The 12,971-nt window shown below is 39.9% G+C and overlaps 1 protein-coding gene across 4 annotated transcripts in view; it reads right to left on the bottom strand.

The window, feature by feature from the left end:
* The window catches only part of TRDMT1 (tRNA aspartic acid methyltransferase 1), a 40,943-nt gene that overhangs the window by 22,246 nt on the left and 5,726 nt on the right, over positions 1–12,971 (bottom strand). Inside the window, exon 1 of one of the 4 annotated variants that reach the window (XM_066316674.1) lies at positions 6,496–6,839. The exons of 2 other annotated variants lie outside the window; for them this stretch is intronic. In XM_066316674.1, coding sequence (XP_066172771.1) covers positions 6,496–6,559 — 64 coding nt within the window. In that variant the 5' untranslated portion in view covers positions 6,560–6,839. Of the gene's footprint in view, positions 1–6,495; positions 6,840–12,971 lie in introns of those variants that run through there. One more of the 4 variants, XM_066316689.1, reaches the window with a different exon arrangement.

The raw sequence follows: 12,971 nt of genomic DNA, 5'->3' as shown, positions 1-12,971 counted from the left end.
ATACAGGTGTCTCCACAAGGACAATAAATAGCATGACTACACCTGAGATTACAGAACAGGTATGTTAACACTGACACCTAGCGTGAAAGGAAGCTGGATGAATGTCTCAATTTACAAACGTATTCAAGAACCAACCCTTTCATCTTCCTAAAACAAAGTTACAGCATCTAAAGAACAAACTTCCAATACTGTTAAAGAAATCGCTTTTCCCACTTACTCCTTCAGTTTTTAAAACGCACTGTCCTAACAAGCTAAGCCTTACTATGCTTTCCAGGTACTCCAGAAGAAAAATAAAATTTAAAAAAATCAAGACCCTCAAATTATTATCTAAATTAGCATACAGTTTTAAAAGGGCAATTGGGAAGGCAAGGTCTGTGCTTTCTCTCACAACTCATGATTCAGACACTCGTTTTTTTAATGCCAATATCTCCCTGGGTACATACAAGAATAAAGAGCTACTGAGGACTTCACAGGCCCAAAAGCCTGGAGATACTGGAAGAGAGCACACAGCTAATAGTATCCTACCCAATCTCCTAGCAATACAATGTTCAGTCTAAACCAGAGATGTAAACCACCATGGAAAAAGGACAGGAACTTTTCCTGAAGTATTCCACCTGAGACTCTCCCTTCCTAATTCAAAGACCTGATAACTTTTTCAAAGCTTCTCCTCCTTTTCACTTAAAAGTTGCAGCTCACTTGGGAATTCTTGTTACAGAATAGACTCCCTCTAAAAGCTGATTAAGCATATTTGTGTGGAAATGCCCTGGAAACGCATGAAGGAGCTCGAGCAGACAAGCAGCTCTCACACATCCAACCTAACAAAGGAAAGCTTGTGTAAATTTCAAACAATGAGAAAATGCAACACTTCTAAAGAACTTCTCCTGAAAGTTAAATAACTTTTTGTCGAACTGTGATATTCTGCTTTTCCATAGCAATTACATTTACTACTTGAAAATTACTATAAGGAATGCATCATTAAAGAAGCCTGAAAGCAGAACCTAAGAAAAACAGAATCAAGACTGTGTTTAACTATCCCCACTGACAAAAGGCACAAAACCAACTCAGGAATCGCTGACTTGGTGAGATGTTAAATCAATTCCCCAAAACACAGAGTAGAACTTCAATACAGAAACAGACACAGCTCTGGAGACTTTTTTATCCCCCTCAAACAAGTACATCCAATTTTCAAAACACAGATATTTAAGAGAATTACGACAATGCAGAAAACAGTACCATTTTATTCAGACTAAAGAAAAAATAATACACATTTCCTTAGTGAAACTAAGAGGCTCTGTAATACATGATTTGCAAGATTCCTCAACACCAGTTTTTGAACAGAGATTTTTCATTTCTGAGCAAGATGACATAGTTCAAATGGAAGCCACAGACATGATGGGGAAGTTACTGAGGGAGATGTTAGGACTTTTTTTTAGGCAGACTAGATTGTAATATTCTCTCTTGGCTGAAGGCAGGTGAAATCAGATTTGTGTCATCCTATTAGTAATGTACTGATTCCACACTTAAAGCTTAAAACCTCTTGGACCCAGACAGCAGAAACTTTTTGACTGTTAAACTGCCTAAAGAAGCAGCAATCACACTTTGGGTCCCAGTTCTTTACTTTATTAAAGACACAATGCTTACAAGCCATTTCAGCTATGGAGTTGTCATTCTAGAGGGAAAGGGACACTGCTGCAAGGATTGGAAGGTGATGTATTTGAAACAAAGAAAGACAGGATGTGTGTATTAGCTTCTGATTTGAAAAAGTAAACCCAAAGAGTGTCACCTTCAAACGACAGAAATAAAATTTCTGACATAACAATATCTGTCCTTTTCCTCTTTGGAATTGATTTCTTTGTCATGCATTTCTGCAGACCTTAAAATTAACATAGATCTGTTTATATTCACTACTGTACTTTTGCAATAATCATCAGTGTCAACAGAACACATTAAATACCCTGGGTTATAGCAAGGGCAGTTTGGTGGATTTCAGCATATTACAAAATAGGAGCCAGAACAATTATCTATTCTAACAGGTATATGAAAACATATGGAAAAGGGAAGATTAGTCACAAGTTTTGTCAGTCCTGTTTCCTTTTAAAACAGAGAGCAAGGATTTAATTTCTGAGTTGTCAGCTCTTGGCTGAAATGATTAGGCTGAACTGTCCATGGCTACAGTCAACACGACTATCAGTAAACTTGATACTTGCTTCCTGCAGGATACTTAGCAACTTCTTTCACTGCTTTATTTGTACAGGATTTGATCATGTTAAGCCATATAAACTTTATAAACTTACATTATAGCACAACTGGCACCATCCTGTGCTTCAAAGAGCTATATTTTGGAGAAGCATTAAATTGAGTTTAGGTGTAAAAACTTGCTCAAGCCGGCAATATTTTTGTTTTGCATTGTACTGAATCCAAAAGCTCCTTGCCAGTTTTGTCTCCTTTGCCTCTCCTGGTAGGATAGCTTTACTCAGTGTAAATACACACACCAGTTTACTGTGCTGTGCAATTCACAGAGTCAATAAAGTAAAATGAACAAACATGTATGCCAGAGCACGAGACAGAAGTTTTTACTCTGCAAAACTGAAGTACAACAATTACAGAGGAAATATAACACCAACTTCACCACTGCAAAATTACAATATTTTTGAAAATCGGTCCTTTGGCGTTTTATGCAAGGAGACTTTTTTTTAGGAACCTGGCAGATTACAAATGCTTGTGGCAGAGACATGGAACCCATTTTTCATGGGAAAACTGGCTGAATTAATAGGCCAGTTTAGGTTTGTTTTGGTTAGGAAGGAGGAAGAGCGGGCTGTTTGTTTGATGGAATGTTGCTAAGGAAATTAATTTGCCGTCATAGATTTTCTAAAAATAAAACAGTATTTTTCACTGCAGAAACTCTGCACTTTATAAAGAACAAATTCACTCACTCACACATAAAAGAATTATCATACATTTAGACATGTGTGACTTATCCTTTATAAATCCCAAAAGGCTTGGGGTACAGGGTGAGAAGAAGAAATAAATGCACTTTCATCCCTTAGCTGCCTCAATCTTCCAAGAGTGTGAATATGAATAGACTCACTGATTTCTGACCTTAACTGAGCTCAACTTTCTAAATTGTATCTTTTTGCAGGTCTTTAGTGTTAAAATATTATTATAAAGCATTCAAAACCTAAAACCAGAAATTCTGCATGTGTTGACAGAGATAGACAATCCCCAAGATTTTTCTTTTTCAGCTTTAGACCGAAATCTAAATTCAGGAACAACCTTCTCTTCACTGTCAAAAATGTGATTCAACTATGAAGCTATGTACTCATAACTTCTTTTCTTTCAGAGAAACACAAGAGACTATAAACTTCCATCAATATGTGGAAATTCAGTTCTTTTTTAGTGCAGGCAAGGAGAATCTCAAAATCAATTGCACACTTTTTGGTGCCAAATGCATTCTATGTTAATGACAGCTGCCAAAACAACAAACATCCTCATCCTGCAAGCTATCCTAAAACTACGTTTTTGGAAGATCACAGCCAAGATGGGCACCAAGGTAGAAAAGTCAGTGTCAGAGTCCCTGACAAATACCTATTTGCCAATTGAAACACTGACATTTTCACAGAAAAAGTAGCAAGTTGGACCAGCTGAACTAACCATCACTGACCCTATTACATGGCCAGGAACTAACCTGCCAGAACTGCAGAACCCCTTCCGTGGAACAAGGCTTTCCTGGGATGCTACCACTGAACTACTAAATGTTCCCTCTGTTTTCTACATATTCCTACTATTTTTCTTGGCTTATAGATTCACTAGAAACCATACCAAGATAATATATTATTATACATAATCTTCATCTATCGTGCATCTGGCTTATGGAAGCACTGGCACAATGGAGGCCTTTCTTTCAAACTTCCTATTTATATGGAAAACCTCACAACCCTTCTAATATTTCCATACATGATTTAAAAGGAAGATGCTGAACAATCTGCCACTTGCTAAATCGAGGATAGGACCAGAGACCTTTTCAAACAGCATGGTTTCATGAACACATACAGGCCAAAAACATATAAGAAACACATTATTAAAGTACTTACAGAGGAACATTCACTTCTTTTCTGTTTTATTTGCACGTAAAAGCAAACACTTCAATGCCCCTTGACTTTACATTGTTCCTCCATAAACCATGTAAGAAAACTGAATCCAGATGTCTAAAAGACTTTAAAACCAGCAGAAATTATCAAATGCCCAAGTATATCCCAAATGTAATCCAATTCATCAAAAAACAGTTTTATGTAATAACCTGTTCATAAACACTTAATTCAGTGTAAATTTGGGAGGATACGTTTTAATCAAATTGCCTATTGCTTTTAACAAGACTCTAACAAGATTTTAATCTAAAAGTGTATGGGACCTTTCCTGAGACAACACAATGCTTATGGGCTGAGTTTTTATATGCTTCCCAGAAACATAAGCACCCAGACTGAAAAATATACCAATTGTAAAGCAAATAGCTTTGTGTCCATTCACTTCGCAAATTTCAGTTGGTAGTTGACCATTTTGAGCTAGTTAAGGTCATTTACACAAATAATAAATTAAATGTCCTTACAGTCCCCTTATCTGCTTTGGCTGACACCACTACAGAAAAATCTCAGTCTCACTGTTCATACCTACTGCAATTTCTTCAGTCAAATGTAAACCCGTAAGAACAGAAATTACACCAAAGACTGACTGAATCAGAAGTGTTCAGCAAGCTCAGAAACAGTAAATGTGGAAGTAAATTTACCTTTTCAGGAAGTAATAAGAGGGGTTTAGTTAAATCCCTCAGTTTTCAAACTACACCATTAGGTGACATGATTCCAAGACTTCATATGAGTAGCAGCTATCCACTGGGGCATCACTAGTTTTGTATATCTTTTGGATAGAAGTTTGCAACATTCTAATAATCTAAGGAGGCATTCCCAACATTCCCACTCTTTAAAGTATATACTGAGTTGCAAGTGATGTTGTCTCAGGTGGAAATGCACATGAAATCACATCTAGCATTGTAATTTATTAAAAATTGCAGCACACTACCGAACTGCCCCATGACATCTATTATTACGGCAAGAATACAGCTTGGTAACTCAGTAAAGAGTGAAGGAACTATGGTGTAGAGTAACTTTCAGGAACCACTCTACTTTCTATGGAAATAGAGAAATTGTCTACAATACAACAAACATGGATAGCTTGCCATCACTTCAGAAATCTGATTACTAGAAAAGCAGCATGTTACTATTAGTGTGTGCACTATAAACAAGGCATAACGCACTCTTTTCATTATACAAAAACTCCAAACCATGCAGTTCCAGACAAACGTATACTTTTCTCTTAATATTCTAAGAATGTCTCTGGAAACAAGGAAAATACATTCTCAAAACAGGTGGTTAGGAATAATGTAGGAACCTTTTTTTTGGTGTATTTTTTATACATAATAAATATAATAAAATGTATTTTATAGATTTATATTTATAAATAAAGCACACATGCACGTTCATCAAAAATAGGATAGTAAGAAAAATGCCATGCTGACAATTTTTGAGTGTGTTCTAAGTAAATAAATGATGCTAAATGGATTTGACTCCGTAAGCATACTCTTAATATTCCATAGCCCCCTGGAAAAACAGCAAGATAAGACAAGTTTCTACCTGATGTTTTTATTACAATGCTCTCTGCTAATGCTCCCTGACTGAAATATTTGAAGGATTGTAGTTACAGTTAAAACTATTATGGTGATTCTCATAAATTATACTAATGTGTGTTGAAACCTGGACTTCAAAGTAATAAGGTCCAGGGTACTTTACAAAGGAAATCAATGGCCCTAACTCAATTTTTAATTTGGGGAAGCCAGTTCACAGAGAGTCTGCTGAAGGTCACTCAGATCATGCTTTAACAATTCAGCACACTGAGCTCCAGGGCTCTTTGTACCAGATCAAAAACTCACCTGGAAATCTCTATACCAGCTCAAATTCCATATTCAATTTTCATGTTTGTAAAAAGTTACACCAGCCTCAGCTGTTCAGGCTTGCTCATACTGGAACACGGCTCAGCTGTACACCTAACCATGGCCTCTGAAAGCCGAGCCCACGTGCGTGCCAGTGGGAAACCCTGGCTCATGTGATTATCATCCTGGGCATCCCACTGACCCCCATCATCCCATCTCCAGCCGGGGGGCGTCTGTATTACACACAGCACATAAAAACAAACACAAAATCACGGCCTTTCCAGCAGCAGCTGCCTGGGCCAAACAAGGTGCAGGGATCCCTAATTTCTGTCCCAACGTGCTTCCGGATACCTGGTGCCGACACGCCGGGCTGGGGACGGGGCTATGGGGGAAGAGGGGCACCCTGCATTGCTCCCACTCCCCCAAGGACGGGGGTCCCCTCGAGAAGATGGTGCCGCCGAGGGCGGGGTGTCCCGGGCGGGGCAGGCAGCACGGAGCCCCGCGGGCCGCGCCGGTACCTCTGAGGGCCTGGTGCATCCCGCCGATGCCGCTGTACAGCTCCAGCACCCGCAGCGCCGCCATGCTCGGCCAGCCGCGCCCGCCGGCCCGCCCCGCGCCTCCCCGAGTGCCGCCCGCCCGTTCCGCCGCTCTTTCGTTCCCCCCGCCCGCCCCGGCCTAAGCTGCCCGGAGCGCCGGCGGCCCGGGCTCTGTGGTCGCCCGGGGAGCGGCGGGCGGGAGGCGCCGCAGGACGAGGCCACCCCCGGCCCTGCCGCCCCCTGAGGTGTCCGTGCGGCGGCTGCTGAGCGCCGGGCCCCCGCCTGCGCCCTCCCGGCAGCGAGGGGCGGAGAGGGCCCCGCTGCCCGCCGTCGCTCCCTTGGCGCTCGGGCGGGAGAAGGGGCGTGCGGGCGGCCGAGGGGCTTGTCCTCATGAGGCTGGCCGCCGCCTCGGCGCTGCCGTGGGCCCGGGCGTTCCGTGAGTTGGGCGTAGGGTGGTGTTTTCGAGAAGTCTTTTCAAAGCCCGCGCAGGAAAGAATGAAATAACTGATGAAACTGCTCTAATTTGCCCCAACGCTTCTTGCTAAATTGAGAAGTAAGACTACTCAATGACACTGTTTCCCCTGCAAAGTGTCCTTTCTGTTGTTAATGTTTTAAACACATATTATACATATGTGTGTGTTCGTGTGTATCAACCAGAGTAAATACATTGCAGACTGTTGTTACATGGGTTACCCACCACAGGCAAGCACTCACCTACACCTCAGTTTGCAGATTCAGATTCTAAAGTGAAGTTGAAACATTAGCAAGGGGGGGAAAAAAAAAAAAAAAAAAAAAAAAAAAAAAAAAAAAAAAAAAAAAAAAAAAAAAAAAAAAAGGTCAACCAAACCTCAACATGTTTCGCCACTAGCTTCTTGGTGTAATTATATTGTTGTGGAGCCCTTAAGAAACCTGTCAAAAGCAAGGTGGGTTTAAGGAATAGTTATTTTTTCCTTAGAAGCTGCCTAATACAGCATGTCACAGTAGCTCCCACCTCTTGATTTGCAGTGGGGCAAGAATTTTTAGCTGAAACTGAAGGGCAAATAAGAGGTCAGTCTTTTGCCTTTCAGTGCACTCCTCCAAAATACAGGACGCATCACCTGTGGAAAACAGTGGAATTAGAAACAAAAAATTAAAAGTAAAAATACCACTCCTTGCTAGCTTTTTCAAAACAGTGCTGACATTCACCTCTTGATCTTCATTATCAGTGTCTGAGGCTGCTGCTTTATTTGTCAGCCATGAAAGTAAGCAGGTGAATAAAACAAGAAATCCAAGTCTACATCTAGGATTTCTGAAAGGAAGTGCAGCAGCTGAGGTACCAGAGGAGAGCAGCAGGCATTGCAACCAGCTGCATGCAGGTTTCCTGCATTGGTGCTTGACAGAGAACTGAGAAAAGGCAATCACATGGCGCAACACAACTAGAAATGTGCTTGCTGGAGGAAAGAGTCATGGGACAAAGATGCTGAAGGCTCTGAAGGAAATTGGTCAAGATGATGAAGATGTGTTACAAAGAGCAAGGTTGTTAACAGCTAAGAAGATACACTTTAGTAGAACCCTTTCAAAATATAGATGCAAGGTGAAAATAAATTTTAAAAAGCAGCTTTTAGACTATTGAAATCAGTAAAGCTGATGGTTGAGTTTAAATTTCTTGTCTAACAATTCCTGTAACCTACAAATCACAGCAATGCTACATACTGTGATGGGTGAGAGCTGTAGTCAGCCAGAAGCAGTTCATTTATTTGGAGCTGCCCAGTACCTGGAGTGATTAATATCAGACAGGAAAACAGGGCTGAGACCTGTTTTTCCTTCTTCTTTCCCTGACTCCTAGGTATTTTTGCCATTCATATATAGGAAAAGTGGAGTCTGATGGAAAAAGCAGCAGAGATGTCTCTGCTAAGCTGGTGGCAGTAGAACATTCCTTGCTCAGGGGAAATCCTCCACCTACTTCCTCTTCTAGTGTAGTAAACTGGAGAATATAATCAACATGCCACCACTCTGGCAACAAAGAAATTGGTAAACGAGATTGGGATTTTATTGGCTTCCTCTTGCAAAGAATGGGAAGCGCCAAAATTTCCCGAGTGCTCATTTTGAAACAACTGGCAGCAGTCACTTTTATAATTCTGTATAATTGTGTCTGCACTAACTTGGTTCTCATTCTTATTTGACAGCTGTGAAAAGAACCGAAATGAATACAGAGAATCTGGAAGCAGTTACTTGTAGTGTTCTTCACTTTAAAAATGTAACATCAACATAATAACCATACTTTTTGGATCCAAACTTACGTAATAGTATTTAAGTATTTAAGCATGCTGCTTATTTCAGACAGGGGCAATGGCTGAAAAGTGCTGAGATCCATGGCCACTCCTATCTTTCTTCTCATAGGAAAACCCAGAATGATGGCAGAGAGAGGGTGAGCCCTGTGAAAGCAATTCTTCATACTTTGCTCAGAAAATCTTGCTAACTTAGCCATGGGGCGGGCTAAATGTTGCTCACACTTTGTCTTGTGACCCCAAAGCAGCCACGTGTCTGCAAAATTTCCCAACTGGATCTCTCTGACTTACTGAAATTTGGCTATTATGACAACTCCTTTTTACTTTTCTCCATGCATATAGGATGGATAGGATTCCTGTAAAACTCCATGAAAGTTTAATTTTATTAACAGAGGAGATTATTATCAGAGTTGAAGTCCAAAGTCCAACTCTGGACTCTGCATTTTTTAGGACACAAATATGGGCTGTTTCATGTATTAATTATGCTCCACAATGTGGCTTTAAATAACAAATGAAAGGCTTTTCTAAAACAACACTAATTTATTCTAAATGGGTGCATCTACAGAACTATGATAATGCATTGATGAAGCAGCTGTTTGCTTGACTCTAATATATTTATAGTAAAATACATTTTAAGCAAACTGATCTTTTAATGATATTTTTAAAGTCGTTGTAATAAGCATGTGATATCAGCATTTTCACTGAGACAGCTTTGGAAACTCTTGCCTCCTTCCAACTAGCAGCATTTCCTCAATGCAGAATTTCCTGGAGTTTGCCCACATCTCTGATGAGTGGTATGATACAGGTAATCTGCTAAGTCTGACATTGTTGCCTTGGTAATCAACAAACAGTGAAACAGCTACATGTGGTAAGAGGAACATGAAACCATGTTTTCGCTTCTTAAAATGCTTTAGAATTGTTAAAAACGTTACAATTAGCAATGAACAAGAACATCACAGAAACATGCAAAAATCCCCACTTTAAGATTCTGCATTGTACCTGGCAACTAAAAAGCTAAATCACAAAATGTGACTGGACCATGTAATCTTGTCCTCAAAGTGAGAAGAAAAGATTTTCACTGCTCTGTTTATAATTCAACAAATACACAAAAAACTCCATAGGCAACTGATGTAAGTCTCCTCCCTGCCTCTGCTTTGCAGCAGAGCAGACCCAGCAGGGCCTCTGCTCACGCACAGCCGTGACAGGAGGCTGCCAGTCTGCAGTGCCTGTCACTGGGCTTTGTCGAGGCCATGAATGTGACGCCTCAGTATAAGGCTGGGTGACAAAAGGCAGTACACCTAAAGCTAGGAAGTGTTTGTGAGCACTTCATCTATATTCAAAAAAAGGAGAGAGAGCAGAGAAAATCTCCCTCTGCTCATACACCAGATGTTTAAAAGTGTCTTCACAGTGCTCAGCCATAACTTCAGTACAAGCAAATATCAATGCTGATGGCTGAACAACAAAAAATGCTTCTTCTGTCCAAAGGTCCGATATAACCTACTAAATACCCAAGTGAGGATCAGGAAGAGTATACAAACATCTCAGCTGTCTGGAAGGGAAGCTCATGTTCTGGGTCAGAAATCACTGTGGCCAGGAAAGAATGTGAGGCATGTCATACCCTTGCAATGCAATCAGTGAATTGAAAAAAATCACTGAGCATATGGCATCAATTATTCTTTCCATAACCATTGGCCCAGTAGGTTACTAATAAAACTGAAAACCTTTTGCAGTTTATCAAAGTGGATCATTATCAGATGTTATGTTTCAGGGTATTCATCAGAGGGTATTTATCAGAGTTGGTTTCTGCTGAAGTGGTTCTCAGTAAAAGTAATGTCAACCAGAGAGGTAGGTGGTGCTTCCAGGAAGCCTGCTGGGCTGTGCCATATGGGTAAGGAAGCCTATGATTTTCATTTATAATGCTACACATCTGCAAGACTAGAAGTGAAAACCGCATCAAACCAGATTTGTCAGCCTCTATCAATGCATTTTCTAAGAACTCTATACCAGGAAAATTAATGTAGTGAAAATTACTTGGAAGTCGTCAGACAAACCTTTTTAACCTTTTGCTTTTCAAAGATATTAGTAGCTTCATTTCAAGATTTTATTTTCAGATTTTGGTGCTAGGTATATAATCTGTAGGAAGTAAGGAATAAAATTACATTGCTTCTCTAATAAAATCTTTACTTTTCTGGTTTAAATACATTTAAATCTAAATAAATCTGGCTTGTTTGTTACATTTGGCCTGCAGTGGTTACCCAGTCTGGATGAGAGGTACATGTTTACATTATGTTATTGACTTTCTTGAATTTACACATTCCAGCGCTTGCCAAAAAACAAAAAAAAAAAAAAAAAAAAAAAAAAAAAAAAAAAAAAAACAAACAAACAAAAAATTATATATTCACTGGACTGAAAAAAACAGACTGAGAGCTCTTTAAGACCCCTGCAGTCAGGCAAATGATTACTGGTGCAATGAATGTGTTTTGACTCAGACCCTTGAAGGGTGACAGCAGGCAGGGAGCCAGGCATTTGTTAAAGGGGGATCAGTTCAGGATGAGGTAATGGCGTGGGAGATCCCAGCTCTCTTTTAAGGGCAGGAGGAAATGATGTGGTGCCTTCTGCTCCCTCAAAGGGAGGGGAGGGGAGATGAGGGAAAGAAAGGAAGTGCAGACAGTGAGCCTGGATATGCCTCTTAACTTCTTGCTGAAGACAGGAATTTTCACCTCCGGTATCACCGTATGATTTGCATCTACCTATACTGTGCAAACTGAAAAAGATTTGTAGCTGTATGTCAGTGTTGGTCACACCTGATCACAAGGCCATCTAGTATCACCTACAGCTTCTGTACACTGCAGTTTTGTCTTTTAAGGAGTTCAGCCCCTGCCCAAACTTTTTTTTTCCATTCAGTCCATGTGGTGAGTTTAATCTCTGACTATGACTAGCATTAGCACAGGAAACAAGATCTGCCATGGTAGTAGGATTTCAGCAGAAGGGTATTTTCTCCAGACAGAAAGAAAACCTTTAATGCAGCCATAGCAGAGCTGTAACTGTGGCCCTGCTGAGCAACCTGTAGATTAGATAAACAAAAATTTTACACAGTGAGTACTGTAAAATCTGCCCAAGAAGCTGAGCACTTGGTGCTTAGACAGCACAGAGATGTATTCCATCCTGGTTCTGTTGCTAGCATTTGCAAATGATTTACTTTAAAACTAATATAAAACTATTCAATATCAGTTATGGACTGTAATTACAGAAGTTATTGTACTTAAAATATTCTCCTTCTAGCTTTGTCTACAGATGTCTACATGTCTACAGATATCTGTCAAACACACCAATATAATATCTGCCTGAAAGTATCTTAGAAAATAGTCTATAATAAAACACAGATTTGAAGAAGTTGTGAGATTTTGTAATGATAAACTGAAATAAAGAATAAATTGAAAAGCTATTGTGAAAAAAATCTAGGAAAAATATAACAGTGTCATTTTTGGCTGCTTTTGGAATCCTTTCCCCTTTGCCTCAACTAAAAACAAAAGCTTTAGGTTTTTCTAAAGTTGGAACAAGCTTTTTTAAGAAAAAAGACTGTGAAATTTAATGGTTATTTTTTGCCAAGATAGCTTGGAGAGAGAAGTCCCAAAAAGCCTAGACTAAAAAGGCCAAGAAAGCCTAAAATAGTTGTTTCTGAAGAAGAGAAATCTTCTTGCACAAGACATGTGGCAGTAGGGACTGGCAGTGTCAGAATTCAGTGGTAGGGAGTTGGGCTTACTTAAAACTCTAGCAAACATGTTTCACATAATTCACCAGAAAAATACAATGGGAGACTGTTGGAATTGTCCATTGGGAATGCTGCGTGTCAGATGAAGTCCCTGAGGATGGTTTTATCACAGTTTTGGTGCCAGTCAGATGTAGCACTCATCTCCAACAGTATAGGACACTGTTGTTCAAAACCTAACAATATTAAACTCAAGCAATTAATTAACCTAAACTGTGAATTATTCACATTGTCATTGGCAGTCCAGGCATCATGTATGTTGTAGTACAATAGCATTGTGTCCTTCATCTGCAGGATATCTCTCAAGGTTCCTCTTGATATGACAGAAGTTGATTATTTTTGGAATACAACTGCAAGACAGTGGCATTACCACATTGAGGGAAAACCCTGCCTCTCGCTTTGAAATATCTTGACATCTGACC

This window comes from Sylvia atricapilla, chromosome 1, assembly GCF_009819655.1.
Source record: "Sylvia atricapilla isolate bSylAtr1 chromosome 1, bSylAtr1.pri, whole genome shotgun sequence".
NCBI lineage: Eukaryota > Metazoa > Chordata > Aves > Passeriformes > Sylviidae > Sylvia > Sylvia atricapilla.
Note: the sequence above shows the minus strand (reverse complement) of the source record. Positions and strands in the feature narration are given on the sequence as shown.